The 18,906-nt window shown below is 35.8% G+C and overlaps 1 protein-coding gene across 2 annotated transcripts in view; it reads right to left on the reverse strand.

Annotated features, from left to right (window-relative positions):
* Nucleotides 1-18,906, reverse strand: part of METTL25 (methyltransferase like 25) — a 114,522-nt gene that overhangs the window by 71,457 nt on the left and 24,159 nt on the right. For both annotated transcript variants that reach the window (XM_033221145.1, XM_033221146.1), the window contains exons 2-4: nt 13,676-13,840; nt 10,744-10,850; nt 569-1,168 (exon numbers count right to left, since the gene is read on the reverse strand). In XM_033221145.1, coding sequence (XP_033077036.1) covers nt 569-1,168; nt 10,744-10,850; nt 13,676-13,840 — 872 coding nt within the window. The remainder of the gene's footprint in view (nt 1-568; nt 1,169-10,743; nt 10,851-13,675; nt 13,841-18,906) is intronic.

Genomic DNA, 18,906 nt, shown 5'->3' on the forward strand with positions numbered 1-18,906 from the left:
TCTTTTTTGAGACAATGAGTTAGGCCAAATGATCTCTAGAATCTCCTCTATAATACTGTTTTAACATGCAACATTGCCTTTGTTGAAGATCTGCTGTCTTTCAATTACGCAAGTTGACGTACTTGTAATTTAGAAAAAGCTCAAGCTTTGAAGAACACTTGGAATCTACTGTTGCTTGAGGAAATTCCATATTGGCAAGCGCAACATTGAACTTTACTTTGTTCTAGATATCCCTGTACTTCACATTTAAGTTAAAATTTAATTACTTGTTTAGAATTTTAAGAATTCCTAAACGGCAGAATGAGAACTTAGTTTACTTACTAGTTTTGGGCTAGGACTTCTATTTGATTTAAGAGGTTTGAAATGAGTGGAGGATACTCTATTCTGAATAGACTCATGGCAGATTTTGATGGGTATGGGAATAACGAAAGCCTACTTATGCTTTTATTTTCTTGGTCTGTTAGATTAATGTGATCAAGAAGTAAGATATGTATGTTAAGTAAGCTACTATTAAAATTGAATACAATGTTTTTGTACATCAAATTAAATAATTCAAAAGTAAAGTCACCTCCAAATCTTTAATAATGTCATGGAGTTCTGAATCAGCAGTGATAAAAGAGGTTAAAGGTGAATATACATTTGATTCACTTGACTTTGATGTCATTTTTCTTCTCTCTTTATTGGCTTCAGATGTTTCTCTGTTGGGTATTTGCTGTGAAGAAGTAGGCTCTACGGCATTAATAGGCAAAAGGTTTATAAGAGAAAAAGAATTTTCAAAACACAAATTTTCTTCTTGATGTGGTTGAGAATGAAGGGTTTCCATTTGGTTTCTGATATTAGAAATTACAGAGCCAGAAAAATGAGGTGAAATATCTGAAGTAGACATCTTTTCTTGATTTGTAAGACTGTTTCTAAACACTTCCTCAATATCAGCTTTATTTTTAACTTCTTTTTGCATTTTCCTTTCTTTTGCCATTTTTAATGCTAGTCCATTGACATCTAATCTTGACTGAGCATGACAGAGTTTCCAATGTTTCTTCAGTTTTCTGTTTCTCTCCTCAGCTCCATGAGTATTGGTATTTGAGGAATCAATTCCATAAACTTTAAAGCCATACTTCAAGGACAAAAAGGAGCTTAGGTAGCCTTTACCGGAACCCAAGTCAATCACCTAAAGTTAGAAAAATAAATAAATTAAAGAATTTTAGGCAAACGGTAATAGAAAGGATTCTAGATTTTTTAAACAAGCAAATGAGTTATGTAATTTAAATATTACTTTAAATTTTATTTGTTTTATTCCTATGAAAAACCAACCACTCATCATTTTTATTCAACATTTTACTGGAGGTTATAGCTAGTATAATAAGTCAAGGAAAAGAAGCAAAAGAAATAAATAATGTAAGGGAAAAAATAAAACTGTCTTTTTTTATACATAGATGACATCATGTCTGCAGAATATCTTAAAGAATATACAAAAGCTAACATAAATAAATAGTAAGTGAATTGAGCAATGTGTGAGGGCACAAGTCAACAGAATTAACAATGAATCATCAGAATATATATAATATTGTAGCAAAAAACAATTGGGAGTCAAGCTTGGTGGCTCAAACCTATAATCCCAGCACTTAGGGAGGCTGAGGAAGGAGGACTGCTTGAGGTCAAGCATTTGAGACTGCCCTGGCCAATATAGCAAGATCCTGTCTCTATAAAAAAAAATAATAAAACTAGGAAGTAAAATTTTAAAACAATTAAAATAGTATAAAAATAGAATATATAGGAATAAATTTAACAAAAAAGCCTATACACTGAAAACTATAAAACAGTGCATAAAAATCTAAAAAATTGATATAAGGAGATATACCATGTTCATGAAATGGCAGACTCAGTACTAAGATGGCAATTTTTTCTTCATATTTCAACACAATCCTGATTAAAATCCTAGCTAAGCTTTGCAAAGAAATTGATAAGTAGATACTATAATTTATAAAGTAAGGCAAAAATGCCTAGAATAATGAAAACAATTTTGAAAAAGAATAAAGTTGAAGAATTTTACTAATTCAAAAATATAAAACTAAATCAGTGTAGTATAGCTACAGCTGGTATAAAATTAGACACACAAATCAATGGAAAAATGGAAAGAAACAGCTGATATACAAATAGAAATATAAATCAATGAGAAAAAAACAGTACAGAAATAGATCCACACTTATATGATCAACTGATTTTTGATAAAGTACCCAAGATAATTTAATGAAGAAGATAGGTTTTTCAACAAATGGTGCTGGTATAACTGGATGTTGATATAAAAAAAAGAAAACAAAAATTTGCCTGCTACAAACCAAACACAAAAGCTAATTAAAGGTAGATCACAGATCTAAATATAATAGAAAAAAATGTCATCTTACGGAATAAAGCATGAGAAAAACTGTGACACTGGGATAGGCAAACATTTATTATGTAGGACATAAAAATCAGGAATAACAAAAAGAATTGTAAAAATAGACTTTATTAATATTAAAACCTCTATTCAAAAAGATAAAAATGAAAAGAAATACTTGCAAAACATTCATCTGAGAAAGGACTTATATCTAGAATAAAGAACTCTTACAACTCAGTAAGAAGACAAGTAACCCAGTTAGAAAGCAGGCAAAATATTCAAACGTACACTTCACAAAATAAGATATACACATTGCCAATGTGAAAAGATGACTAATATCACTAGAGAAATACAAACAACCACCACAGTGAGATACATGCAGATGTAAAATGGTATGGCCACTCTGGAAAATACTGAGTTTACCATAAAGTTAAATATACACTTTACATATGACCCATCCATCTCACTCCAATTTATCCAAGAGAAATGAAAACATGTCCACACAAAGGCTTATATGTGAATATTCAGAGAAGTCTTACTCACAGAAGGAAAAAAATAGAAACAACTCAAATGTCCATCAACTGGCAAATAAAAAAACAAATAGCATATCTGGACTATAGTATATAGCATACTACTCAGCAATAAAATGGAACAAGGCATTAATACACAAAAAGATATCAATAGCTCTCAAATGCTATGTGCTAAATGGAAGAACTGAAATGAAAAGTCTACATACTATGATTCCATTTGTACAATGTTCTAGAAAAGTCAAGATTAAAAGCAGATCAGTGATTCTCTGAGAATGAAAGAGAAAATATCCTACAAAAGCACACAAGAAAAGTTTTTAGGAGGATAGGAATATTCTTAATTATGCTAGTGGTTACATTAACTGTTACAATTACCAAAATTTATCAAAGCTAGAGTTGGTGAATATCTAAATTACAAATTCAATAAAACAAAAATAAGAATAAAAAGTTACAAACATTATTATTGCCATGCCATTTCATAAAATAAATGGAGAATTATAGAAATACTACCACAACAAATCATTACCTACTCTTATACATATTTTTAATTCCTAAAATCAATGAAATCCTGACATAAGTATGAGTCACTGAAGGAAACATTCCCGTACTTACAGTAATGCATATCCTTAATTAAATCCTCAAAATGTTTCAAGGTCTTACAATGAGACCAGTTCACAGGAAAAACTCTAGTAAATAATGTCTCACAAATACAAAATAAACTTAGTAATAATTCCCTATACTTCCATTTTATGTTATTATTCTAGGATAGGTATTGCAGGGAAACATAGAAGAATTATATACAGTCATGCATCACTTAATGATGGGAATATGTTCTAAGAAATATATTTAAAAATTCTGTTGCTGCACAAACATCTTTGAGTGTACTTATGCAAACCTACATGGTACAGCCTACTACACAACTAGGCTAAAAACCTGTACAGCATATTACTGCACTGAATACATAACAAAATAAGTACTTGTGTATCTAAGCACATAAAAGGTACAATAAAAATACAGTATTATATGTTATGGCACTACCATCTTATATGTGGTCTGTTGTTGACTGAAATGTCCTTATGCAGCATACAGCATATTACTGTACTGAATACATAACAAAATAAGTACTTGTGTATCTAAGCATATAAAAGGTACAATAAAAATACAGTATTATATGTTATGGTACTACCATCTTATATGTGGTCTGTTGTTGACTGAAATGTCCTTATGCAGCATACAACTGTAAATTCTTGACTTTAAGAAACTACAGTCTAATTGCAGATACCATATCATACTCTTGCAAGGGCTATATAGTAGAAACTCTATTATTTAATTAGTTTTGTCTTCAAACTCTCTGATCAGAATAGGAAAATCCCCACCATCCTCATCTCCTGCCCCTTCCCCACAACAGACTTCTCTGCTGGATCATATGCCATACATCATAGGTTTGAAGACAGAGTAGTCTCTAGTCCAGTACCTGGTGGGAGGGATCTTCTGAATCTCCCAACATTGTTTAGGAGACTTTCCCACAGAAACATAGTTACAGGTAGTGGTTAAATTTTGTAATAACATTAGTATGGTACCATACTTTAGATAAAAAAGATACATTTTGCTGACAGACCTAGAGAGCTAACTACCATTCCAAACTAATGACTCTCAAATTTGTAACTCTAGTTTGGAATTCTTCCATTAACTGATACTCATATATCTAACAGCAAACCTAACATTTTCACTTCAACAGATGCTTAATAAGCAACTAAAATTTAATATGCTTGAAACTGAGCTTTTGATATTCTTTTTAAACCTGCCCCTCCTAAAATTTTCTCCATCACAGTTAATGATATCTACATACCTCCAGGTAGAGAACAGGACTCCTTTTGTCTCTCATAAGCTACATCTGAACTGTGAGCAAATTCATGATCTCATCACTTACCAGAGTTACTTCATACCAACTCCGTTCTGAGTCTGATTAACTGCAATAGCTTTCTCAGTGATCTCTCTGCTCTCACCTTTCCCCTATCACTGCATTTTCAACAGAGAAAAACAAAGTCCAATCATACCACTACTCTTAGCAAATCCCTCATTGCCTCTTTGGCTTTATCTCATACTCTTAACTCCTATGGTTGCTGAGTCTTTTTGCTTCAACTCTGGAAGCTCCTGCTCGGATAGCAGCTAATTTTGCAAAGTAACCAGCTTGAATGTCCACAAAGACTTTGGTAAAGAAAAGAGGCAAATATAGTGGAAATATGTGTTTCACAATACAACTCAACAGAGTAGAAAGAATGATTCAGTGGCTCCAATGGCTTCCAATCTCATTCAGGATAAAAAACCCAAATCATCACAATGACTTCCAAGACACTGCAACTGAATGTCCTGTCCTCTTCCACCACAACCTCAGCTCCTACTACTTTCTGCTTGTTCAATCTGACTTCCTGGATGTTTCAGAAACAAAGTAGGCATGTTCAGGGCCACTGAACCTGTTGTTACCTCTCTAAGAAAAGTTTTTCCTCTAGATCATCTAATAGATAGCTTACCTCCTGAAGATTTTAACTCTATTACCGTCACAATAAGGTCTTACTTGTCCATTCCCCAAGAATGACTGATGAGTCATAGGGTATATGATTGTTCAAGTTTACAAAATAGTGTCAAACTGCTTATGAAAGTGGTTATGCCAATATACACTCTAGCCTAGAGTGTGTAAGAATGCCCTAGGAGGTTGGACGGTTCAGAGATGGCTGAATAGGAACAGCTCCAGTATACAGCTCCCAGCGTGAGCGATGCAGAAGACGGGAGATTTCTGCATTTCCAACTGAGGTACCAGGTCATAGGACTGGTTGGACAGTGGGTGCAGCCCACGGACTGTGAGCTGAAGCAGGGCGGGGCATCGCCTCACCCAGGAAGTGCAAGGGGTAGGGGAATTCCCTTTCCTAGCCAAGGGAAGCCATGACAGAGGTACCTGTAAAACTGGGACATTCCCACCCTAATACTGCACTTTTCCAACCATCTTAGCAAACTGCACAACAGAAGATTATATCCTGTGCCTGGTTCAGCAGGTCCCATGCCCATGGAGCCTTGCTCACTGCTAGCACAGCAGTCCCAGATCCAACTGCAAGGCGGCAGGGAGGCTGGGAAAGGGGCATTCGCCATTGCTGAGGCTTGACTAGGTAAACAAAGTGGCGGGGAAGCTCCAACTGGGTGGAGCCCTCCACAGCCCAATGAAGCCTGCCTGCCTCTGTGGACTCCACCTCTGGGGGCAGGGCATAGCTGAAAACAGGCAATAGAAACTTCTGCAGACTTAAACGTCCCAGTCTGACAGCTTTGAAGAGAGCAGTGGTTCTCCCAGTATGGTGTTTCAGATCTGAGAATGGACAGACTGCCTCCTCAAGTGGGTCCCTGATCCCTGAATAGCCTAACTCGGAGACACTTCCAAGTAGGGACCGACTGACATCTCATACAGCCAGGTGGCCCTCTGACACGAAGCTTCCAGAGGAAGGATCAGGCAGCAACATTTCCTGTTCTGCAAAAATCCTCAACAAAATACTGGCAAACAGATTCCAACAGGACACCAAAAAGCTTATCCACCATGATCAAGTTGGTTTCATCCCTGGGATGCAAGGCTGCTTCCACATACTCAAATCAATAAACACAATACATAACATAAACAGAACCAAAGACAAAAGCCACATGATTATCTCAATAGATGCAGAAAAGGCCTTCAACAAAATTCAACAGCCCTTCATGCTAAAAACTCTCAATAAACTAGGTATTGATGGGACATATCTCAAAATAATAAAAGCTATTTATGACAAACCCATAGCCAATATCATACTGAATGGGCAAAAACTGGAAGCATTCCCTTTGAAAACTGGCACAAGACAGGGATGCCCTCTCTCACCACTCCTATTCAACATAGTGTTGGAAGTTCTGGCCAGGGCAACCAGGCAGGAGAAAGAAATAAAGGGTATTCAGTTAGGAAAAGAGGAAGTCAAATTGTCCCTGTTTGCAGATGACATGATTGTGTATTTAGAAAACCCCATCGTCTCAGTCCAAAATCTCCTTAAGCTGATAAGCAACTTCAGCAAAGTCTCAGGATACAAAATCAATGTGCAAAAATCACAAGCATTCCTATACATCAATAACAGACAAACACAGAGCCAAATAATGAGTGAACACCCATTCACAATTGCTTCAAAGAGAATAAAATAAGTTGGAGGAATCCAACTTACAAGGGATGTGAAGGACCTCTTCAAGGAGAACTACAAATCACTGTTCAGTAAAAAAAAAGAGGACACAAACAAATGGAAGAACATTCCATGCTCATGGACAGGAAGAATCAATATCATGAAAATGGCCATACTGCCCAAGGTAAATTATAGATTCAATGCCATCCCCATCAAGCTACCAATGACTTTCTTCACAGAAGTGGAAAAAAACTACTTTAAAGTTCATATGGAATCAAAAAAGGGCCCACATTGTCAAGAAAATCCTAAGCCAAAACAACAAAGCTGGAGGCATCACGCTACCTGACTTCAAACTATACTACAAGGCTACAGTAACCAAAACAGCATGGTACTGCTACCAAAACAGAGATACTGACCAATGGAACAGAACAGAGCCCTCAGAAATAATACCATACATCTACAACCATCTAATCTTTGACAAACCCGACAAAAACAAGAAATGGGGAAAGGATTCCCTATTTAATAAATGGTGCTGGGAAAACTGGCTAGCCATATGTAGAAAGCTGAAACTGCATCCTTTCCTTACACCTTATACAAAAATTAATTCACAATGGATTAAAGACTGGAATGTTAGACCTAATACCATAAAAATCGTAGAAGAAAACCTAGGCAATACCATTTAGGACATCGGTATGGGCAAGGACTTCATCACTAAAACACCAAAAGCAATGGCAACAAAAGCCAAAATAGATAAATGGGATCTAATTAAACTAAACAGCACAGCACAGGAAACTACCTGTGTTTCCTGCACAGCAAAGGAAACTACCATCAGAATGAACAGGCAACCTACAGAATGGGAGAAAAGTTTTGCAATCTACCCATCTGACAAAGGGCTAATATCCAGAATCTACAAAGAACTTAAACAAATTGACAAGAAAAAAATCAAACAACCCCATCAAAAACTGGGTGAAGGATGTGAACAAACACTTCTCAAAAGAAGACATTTATGCATCCCATAGACACATGAAAAAATGCTCATCATCACTCGCAATCAGAGAAATGCAAATCCAAACCACAATGAGATACCATCTCATACCAGTTAGAATGGTGATCATTAAAAAGTCAGGAAACAACAAGTGCCGGAGAAGATGTGGAGAAATAGGAACATTTTTACACTGTTGGTGGGAGTGTAAGCTAGTTCAACCATTGTGGAAGACAATGTGGCGATTTTCAAAGATCTAGAACTAGAAATACCATTTGACCCACTCATCCCATTACTGGGTATATACCCAAAGGATTATAAATAATGCTACTATAAAGACACATGCACACATATGTTTACTGTGGCACTATTCACAATAGCAAAGACTTGAAACCAACCCAAATGTCCATCAATGACAGAATGGATTAAAAAAATGTGGCACATATACACCATGGAATACTATGTAGCCATAAAAAAGGATGAGATCATGTCCTTAGTAGGGACATGGATAAAGCTGGAAACCATCATTCTGAGCAAACTACCGCAAGGACAGAAAACCAAACACCACATGTTCTAACTTATAGGTGGGAATTGAACAATGAGAACACTTGGACATAGGGTGGAGAACATCACACACCAGGGCCTGTCATGGGATGGGGGGAATGAGGAGGGATAGCATTAGGAGAAATAGCTAATGTAAATGACGAGTTAATGGGTGCAGCACACCAACATGGCACATGTATATGTACGTAACACACCTGCATGTTGTGCACATGTACCCTAGAACTTAAAGTATAAAAAAGAAAAAAAAAAGAATGCCCTTTGCAAAAAGACATGAGGAGATTTTTTGGGGTGATGGAAACATCATGTTATCATGATTATAGCGGTTACATGAGTGTGTGTGTTTATGTGGTGTGTGTATATACATATATATATACACACTCCGTGATTATAGAGGTTACATGAGTGTGTGTGTTTATGTGGTGTGTGTGTGTATATATATATATATACACACACACTCATGTAATCTCTATAATCAAGATACATATATATGTATATACACACAACCATATGCTAACAAAACATCATACTGTACAATTAACATAAGTTCATTTATATCTCAATAAAATTAGGATTATGTACAAATTTTGCACATTGGCTAGAAAGTGATTAAGACTGAATTATATTTAAAGTGTAAATAAATCTTACACAGTGATACATCATTATATTTTTAAGAAAAAGAAAAATCTGTAAAATCAACCCCATAGGAATCCTGACTAAAATCCCTTTCATATAGTACACATTATCTTTTGGCCACTTCTATATTTTCCTGCTTCTGGTTTGTATTTCCAAACTAAATGCCTGGGTCTTTGCCTTGTTTTCTATATAAAATCTGAGTCCAGTTCTTGTTCTGCCTCATTCAGACCAGCTTTCCCCTCAAGACTGGACCTTTACTCCATTCTCCTACTCTGTAACTGGATTCATACCATCCATGTACAGAACCTCCATCTGGCTTACCTGATTACCAGTTATCTGAATTTTCTGTCTTTAGGGCTCTGTCGTCTCCAGTGGACTTGCTGTTATTAACTGATGCCTTAAGCCTCAGCTTGTTATGCCCCTTCTAATTCTAACTAAATTATGCATCTGTTCCTCTAGAGACCATTCCCATTATTACTGTTCTTAATAGATGTTGGCTGCCACCTGAAGGATATCTGGAAACAGTACTCGCTCCCCAAGATTCTGATATGTCACCATGGGGAAGGGCTTGCCTCTTCGACTCCAGCTGAGTATCATTGCCATGGTGAGCCTGTTACTATAACTGATAGATATTGCTTAGGTATGATAATCTGGAGAAAAGGTTAAAAACTAGTATTACCTTAGCTCTTACCCTATACCCCACCCTAGAGATTCATGTTGCCACAAGTGGCTCTGCACGCCTAAGCCAAACTTTCATAGTTTTATACTCATCCTCAAACTCTCAAGTTTTGCTGAATCCATGGAAAGGTTTTAATACCTAATAAAAATTACGGGAAGGAAAATCTCCATTACCACCACCGACCTTCTCTAGAGAATAGAAAAAACTTACTATTTGTATAAACCAGGAATAAGAAAAATAACTTACTATTTTTATAGGTCAGTGTGTACAATCATTAATCTTATTTTAACATCTACTGTCCAACATCACTACATATCGTAAAAACGATTTTTCAAAACACGAATGCACTGTGAATCAAACACTATGAAATAATCCAAGTTTTAAAAATATAACTACTTTGTGTTAATATAATGATGCAGGTATCCCAGACCACAGCTGGGTAACCCATATCCTGAAAATATCTAGCAGCAAACAGTTTTGCAGGATGTCATCTTCATAATGCTGCCTCAGACCGGAGTGACAGTTTATCAAAGAGAATTAACCTTAACTTCTGTCCACTCTGAAAAGAATGAAATGTGTGGCAAAACATTAACAGTCATGTCTTGATTTTACTATAAATTTTCTATAATTACAATACACTAGGAAATAACAGCTTAAAGAATCTGATGTTTAAAGGATCTGATGTTTAAATAATGCTATTATTTAATAACATTTTAAAGGCTAGTTGGCAGTAAAAACATGAAATTTGAATAATACCAAAAAGTGGCAATAATTTAACACCTAAAAACATAGGGAAATATTCTAACCTGTTTTATTCCATAGTAGTCAGCAATACTGCTGATCAGCTCTGACATTGCCTGAACTTCATGAGATTTCTTCATATTCATAAACTCAACTGCCTTCTGAGTTTCACCTAATAAAAATAAAAGTAAAATATTGCTATTAAAGAATCAAAATTTAGTAGGAATTATCAGTTGATGTTCATATTTTTTTGAAATTAAGTAGGAAAATAATATGGAGATTCTACTGTGGTTTCTGAATAGATCTCTACTAGCTCAGCCACTATAAATAAAATTTACATTAATAAATACAAAAATCCATAGAACATTAAAACTATTCCTTAACAATTAACTATAATGGAAAAGACTGGTAAAGTGGACTACGAAAGAAATTTTTCATCAAAAGACAACATTATGAGGTAAAAAGGCAAGCCCCCAACGAAATAAGATAATTCTAACACATACATCTACAGAGAATTTGTATCTAAGAATAAAATAAAACAAACTCTTACAAATCAATATGAAAAGAATAACCCAATAGAAAAGTGGGGAAAAAAACTTAAACAGTCATTTCATTACTTGTGCTGTCTAATATAGTAGCTGCTAACCACATGTGATTATTGCAATTTATACTGAAATCAAATATAATTGAAAAATTAAGATTCTGTGCTGCACTAGCCAAAGATGAAGTTCTCAACAGCCACATGTGGCTAGTTTCCACTGTACTGAGCAGTAAAAGTACAGGACATTTCCATCACTGCAGAACTATAGGACTGTATGAATATACACTGTCTGCCACACATTATAAAGTACATTAAAAATGGCCAAAGAGCATATGACAAGGTAGTCAACATTGTCAGTCACGTGGGAGTTGGTGGTGGGGAACTGAAATGTAGGGTTGGAATGGTTATTATGGCATGACAGTGTTCACATTTGTGAATGCCTTGGTATAGGCTTAACCTGGGATTATCACATTGGGATACTGGGTTTTAATGAGGTCTTTCCACGTATAAGTGCTGGCTACTCATGGTCCTGTAGATGGAAGGTAGCACCTTCTTAGTAACATTCTGAGGGCACTTTAGGACACGGTCTCTATCAGAGATGTCTGAATTCCACAATGTCATTCTGCTGGCAGATACTAACCTAGTAAAGAAATATGCTGATTACTCCAGGATGGGGAATATAGACCCTCCACTCTCACCTATCACCAGCATGCATCTTTCTACATGGCTAAGTTAACTGTTTCTTGTACCAGACACAACAGAGTCCATCCAGACCTTGAAAGGTGGTTTTGCTGTTTGTTCTTGCCTACAATACAATATCTTTACTCACTCTGATGCCAACCTGTGGCCCTTCAACTTTATGAATTGGGGGAGGGGCCAAGGATGATACCCTTGATGCAGAGGTACACTCATTTATTGCCAGTCAGCAGCACCTGGGATAGGGTGTTCTCCTTAGAGCCTTCATTACCAGTCGACTACAGCCTCCATAGTAATATTGCTGGTGAACCCATCTGCAGCTATAATGGTTCCTACCAAGAGCCATAATTCACCAAACAGCCCCTCTCTTTCTCCAGGGGGAACACTATGAAATGATTTTGCTTAAATTGGTGAGAGAGATTAAAAAAATGAAAATAATAAAAGAATTGGACTCAAAGATAAAAGAGTCCTTTTACAATGGAGAACTCCAGTAGACCCACCTTTACCAAGTGAGTAAACTTAGTGTTACCAATAATGGAACAAAATTATATGTGCTTCCTAATTTGATATGTACAAAAGGAATCACCTAAATAGTACTCCTATCAAAAATATATAACCTGAATCTAATCACGGGGAAATAATAGAATAACCTGCTTATAGGTATCAAAAGTATCAGGGTCAGGAAAAACAAATGCAAAGGTAAGAAACTATTTAAGATTGAAGAGACGAAACAGACATAACAACTAAATGTCAGAGCCTAGACTAATTCCTGTATGAAGAAAAAAAAAAATTGGTCTAAAAGATATTCTTGGAAAAAGTAAAGAAACTTGAATAGAGACTGCTTATTAGACAATATTACTGTATCAGCGTTAAACTCCTGAGTGTGCCAATAAACTATGGGATGTGTAGGAAAATGCCCTTGATATTTTGAGATAGAGTGAAGCATTTGAGAGTAAAGTGCTACAATATCTACAACTTATGTTCAACAGATTCAGAAAAAGGAGTGTGCGTGTGTGTGTGTGTGTGTGTGTGTGTGTGTGTAGAAAAGAACTACAACAAATGTGGCAAAATGTGAACACATGGTGAATCTAGGTGAAAAGCATACAGGGCCTATTATACTATTCTTGTAACTTTTCTGTAGGTTTGGAGGTTTTCAAAATAAAAAGGTGGGGAAACAACGAGGATCAAATAAGAGATATGAAAGAGGTTTGTGTAAGATAAAAGAATCTGAGAATTTTTTTTAACCACAGCCTTCTGATCTCTGCCTTTTAATTGGCATGTAGAATCAATTACATTGAATATAATTATTGATAAAGCTAAGTTTTAATCTACCACATTACCATACTTTTTTTAAATTTCTACCATCCTCACTTTCTGACATTCATGCTTCTCCCTACATCCCCAAATGTCCCCTTCCACTCTTCCCACCCTCTTCCCATAGAGAACATTAGCCTGTGGCAACAAAATGATGTAGATTTTGGAAATTGTAGTAGCTCGCTGTGATCTGTGTTTGAGGGGCAGGAACTATCTGAAGTAAAGGTTACAAGAATTAATGTAGAAAAAAATTGTGGAGATCTATAAGTTGCTCTGTTTAATATAATACAAGGGAAAACCTACTCTTCTAAACAAAAGCTAATTTGTCAGGGCTTATATGTTAAGGTCTAACAATAAATTAATAATATTTTGGAAAGATACACATATATGAACAAAATATTGCTTCTAAGTACCTAAAAAACACATATACACACACATAGACATACCAATTATCTGGTTTTGATTTCCTCGAAGGGCTACAAGCAACTGTTCAAAAGGAGTACATATTCCCAAGTTTTGTACAGAATAGTATTTCGCAGCCAGAGCAAAGGCTTCCACACTCACCAACTTCTGAGAAGTTTCACAAAATATTTTGGGAAAATCAGTCACACCTAAAAAAGTGAAAATAGAAAAAGTCTTCAGAAATAATTAATGGTTAATTTGTGTGATACTAATAAACAACAAATGAACACTTAATTTTTATAACAAATTCCAATATTTTCATTTTGTTGTGAATTTTGGCAATATATCTAATGGCTCCATTTATATTTACTATTTAAATGATTAGCTATAAGGAACACCCAGTTGTCTCTTAACACTTTATGCATTAAAAATTTAAACTCCAAATTACAATCAGGTCTTTTTTATGGAAAGAAAGAGACAGAGACAGAGGCAGAGAGAGAGAAGGGAGGAAGGGAGGGAGGAAGGGAGGGAGGGAGGGAGGGAGGGAGGGAGGGAGGAAGGAAGGAAGGAAGGAAGGAAGGAAGGAAGGAAGGTTAAAATCTGAATAGTAGTGTATTAAATTTACAAACTGTCCTGGCTGGCCTATAACTGTGCATTTAAAGGTAGTCAGCCTGGGCAACACTGTTACTCCCTGTCCACACTGCATGAGGAACAATGGTAATATCTCCATTGGTATATAAATGTCCCTGCAAAACAGTTCCTGCATCATTTGGGTGATGCAGACTTGTGGCAGGGGGGCGGGGTGCATGTGCTCAATGCACTGTCAATATGAGTTCCAAAACGAATCAGGTTATAATCTGGTGAAAACAACTCATTTTCTTCCCATGGCCAGTTTTAAACCACACATTCTATAAGCTTAGTGTGTAACTGTCAGCAGTTTTCAAATACTCACTAATTTAGACTAGAATGATAAACTGTTGTGCTGTTTGCAAATATCTAGTGCCCTTCTCTGTAGAGGATCATGAACCTTGTTGAACTCAGGTGTGGCTGTTATCTTGCCAAGGCGAACCAAACCATTTTCAGGCAGAAGTTTTAAGGGTGTCAGAAGATTCAGTACTCTTTTTTGTCTCAGCTCTGTAATCGAAGCATGTGTCAAAACGAAACATTCCTCAGTCTGAATCCTTGAGTGACTACAGCAAGGACAGCATTACTATCAAACTACAATGAACACAGAGCATATATAAAAATTAAATTTCATTGCTTTCATTAAGTGAGTTGTAAGCTTATTACTGCAGCACAGCTCTGCTTATTATGACGGATGCACACAGGCACACTGACAGATTAGCTCAATCTCATTGTTCTATGGCTATTTTTAAGGCAAGTTCATTTATCTAAAAGAGTTAAAAGACAGCCTTCCAATGTGTCTGTAGTGGTTCAAAGGAACTCATTAGACGGGAAAGTTCAATCAGGCCCATTCACTGAAAACTAATTTTGAATAATTCAAAAAAACACACATTTTAAAGGCTTATATGAAGTATGCAAAATGTTCACCTCATGAAACCATACTGCAATCTAGGGAAGAAGTTCAGTTCTACAAAAAAAAATCCACACTATAGGCTATGAAGTCTTCTCTAGCATAGCTAATCTTCTGTAGTTACTTATTAAATTATAAAAATATCCTTAAACACAAAAAATAGTGATGCTACCTGACAAAACTTAAAGCAAGATAAGTAAGATAAGTGATGAGGGTTTGTAGAATTCTAAATAAAAACTACATATTAAGCTAGTATCTGTTAAGCTGGTGGTGGTAATGTTTGCCAAATTCATTAATATGAATAAAATCAGCAGAGATATATACCTTCTATTTCTGAATCAACTAAACATAAATTAAAATTACTAGAGGAAATTAACTTAAGATATATATTGTGTATGATGTAAATTTCTGTGGATATTTTATAAACTGAATTTACTAACTCAGCCAAAAGTAATAAAATCCACATCAAAATATTTAGCCATGATACAAAGTGGAAAACTCAGTCAACTATTAAGTGAAATTCTCAGGTTTAAGGGGAGTCTCAACATCCCCAGGTTCCAGGGCAGCAATTTCGTAGAGTGTGATAGAATAAGAGCATTAAATCTCCAAGTGCAGAGGGACCATTATAATAGTTAGCTATTGGACAATGTTGCCAAAAGAAAGAATTGTGATGTTTCTGTTGGAAATGTAAACGTTAAAATCAACTTAACTATCTTATCGAAAAAAACTTGAAAAAAATCCAATCTAACATGAATTAAATGCTGTTAATTTTCTTTAAGTACAGGTCTCAGCAATTTCAGAAATTTAAATACCTGAGTCACAATATTATCTTTACAACAATTTTTTTTTCTTTTTTAAAAAGGATAGTGTTCTAATTCATTCCAATAGTTTATGGTATTTAGGGCTAACCCTAGTTTACTCAGATAGTCTAGAACTCCATGAAAAAATATTTTTGAATTATGGAAATATAGCTGCTGTACTTTCTTTGTTTTCCAGTTATCCAGCCTGTAACTTCCATTACTTGCTGTTTTCAAAGATTCAGAGAGAGGGAGGGAGGGAAGGGGAGAGCGGGAGAGGGGGGGAAGGGGAGGGAGAGAGAGAGACAGAGAGAGAGAGAGAGAGAGAGAGGTGTTTATGATCTAGTCTTGACTCCATCTCTGAAACAGTTATGTGAGAAAGTTATGGGACAATGGCAATACATACATATAGTCCTCACAGTTCTTCCCTAGGTACTTGTATAATCGCTTTGGATTTGGCAACTAGCAAAACAGAAATTCCAGTGTTACTTAACTTATATTTAGCAAATTAATTACTACTTAGATTTTTTATGCAGGGAAAACTTTAAATTTGCTGCCTATCGCACCTGCATATTATGTGGCTTGATTGTTTGGCCTACATCGCCCTCTACTGGAAGTCCCTGTTCGGCTTTATATATGCTTTACTTATCACCTTTACTTACTCTTACTTTTTATGTACCCCATATCACTATTCCACAGAGGTTTCTGATAAGATAGGTTATAAGATGGGTTCTTAAAAGATAGTCTAATTGGTCATGAGGGAAGAAGGGAAGGAAAGAGACAGGAGAGATTATTTTCTACAAATATGAGACCAGATTATATCTCAGTTTATTTTTCTCAATTGTTTGTTTGTATACAAGAGACCAATGTACAAGGACAAAGATAGAAGAGTCATACATATACATCTTGGATTATAAGGCAGGAAAATGTATAAAATTTTAAAAATAAAAATAAAGTAAAACAATCACTGAATGTATAATATTTATAATTAGTAAATAAAAATAAATGTCTGTTGTCCTACTTGAATGCTATACAGCACTTTAAGGAAAACAGAGTACTGTTAGGTCTTACAATAATTTGTCCCTATTATTTTAACATTTACTGCATGTATACTATGTGCCAGGCACTGTGCTAAGCACTTTACCTTTCATGTGACAGTTTTATAAGTGAGTTACATAATGCTCTTATCCTCATTAACAGAGGAAACAACTGAGATACAGGAAGGCTGTAATGTATCCAAGTTTGTACAGACACAAACTTGGTGGATGAATTCAAGGCAGTATGAATTAAGACCTTGGTCTTAATTCCCACATTCCATTAGCATGCCACATTTGTAAGTACAGTGGACAAACAAAGGAAATCGAGCAGGACAGCAGTAAAGAAAAGCATTGTCCCAGCTACTTGGGAGGCTGAGGCAGGAGAATCGCTTGAACCTGGGAGGCAGAGGTTGCAGTGAGCTGAGATCGCGCCACTGCACTCTAGTCTGGGTGACAGTACAAGACTCCGTCTCAAAAAGAAAGAAAAGCATTAGGGAGACCTGACTCTCAGAATCAAGTCTGCCAAGAATTCCCTCTGGCAGACATCAATATACAGTGACATCCTAACATATTATATTTTATTAATTATTTAACTTTCTTCACTCCCCTCTCCACCTCCCTCTCCACCAAAAGTAATTTTAAAGTTGCAAGAAATTAGCTGGGCATAGTGGCTCATGCCTATAATCCCAGCACTTTGGAAGGCCGAGACACGAGGATTGTCTGAGCTCAGGAGTTTGAGACGAGCCTGGGCAACACAGCAAGACCTCATCTCTACTAAAATGTTAAAAAATTAGCTGGGTAGAGTGGCACATACATGTAGTCCCAGCTACTTGAGTTGAGGTTGGAGGATTGCTTGAGCCTGCAAAGTTGAAGTTGCAGTGAACCCTCATCATGCCATTGCACTCCAGCCTGGGCAACAGAGCAAGACCCTGCCTCAAAAAACAAAAAGTTTTAAGAAACTAAAAAGTCATTTTTACATATAAAATAATAAGTCTCTGTAAAACAAATGTTTTTGTAAAATCTTATTATGATATCTATTTGCAGAAACAAAGTAACCCTATGCTTTATGCCCAGTTGCAGAGCAACAATACTTTACACACGGCATGAATGAATGCATGAATGACAGCAATCCCTCAGTACACTTACTATTGTAGCACCATCAACTATACAAGGAAAATAAATTCTCCTAAGACTCTATGGCAATAGCAATCACTGAGGCTACTACAAGGACTTCAATAGCACCAGTGAATGTTTATAATCTCAGGATGAGAAAAAGATGATTTAAAACATTTAGAATGTGACATAAAGCAAAATGAAATTATTTTTCATTTATAACATAAAGCAAAATGAAATTTGAGATGTTCTGTTATGGGGTTGAGGAAAAGTCACTATCATTATCACACAGCCTAGATCTGTCTTATAGCCCAGAATTTCAAGAAGAAATCAACAGTGTCCTCTTAATCATAATTTTCACAATGACATACAAGTATTTTGTATTCATTCCTGCATAAATGTCCTACAGATGTCTTCAATTCAAAAGTTTCAAAACTCAACTGAACACTTTTATGCTCCCAAAAGCTTTCCCTTCTTCTATTTTCTAACTTGTTTAATAGCCTTATCACTCACCCAATGGCAAAGCTAAAAGCCTTTACATTATCTGAAATGCTTCTTGTGTCCTCAATCCACATGCTAAGCTACCCATCAACTCTGATGTAAAAATGTCCTTCATTTGAAAACCCCCTCCCCCATCACTACTATATTTCAAACCTTGTTAATGCTCTCCACTACTACTTCAATAGCTTTATAGTTGATTTTTCTCCCTTATCAATAAAACTCCGATAGACAATGCTCAATAGGTTGAGTTGAATTGAACATATTTTCTAGAATGGAAATGTACTTTTATTCAA

Source organism: Trachypithecus francoisi, unplaced genomic scaffold, assembly GCF_009764315.1.
Source record: "Trachypithecus francoisi isolate TF-2019V2 unplaced genomic scaffold, Tfra_2.0 Lachesis_group11, whole genome shotgun sequence".
Taxonomy (NCBI): Eukaryota; Metazoa; Chordata; class Mammalia; order Primates; family Cercopithecidae; genus Trachypithecus; species Trachypithecus francoisi.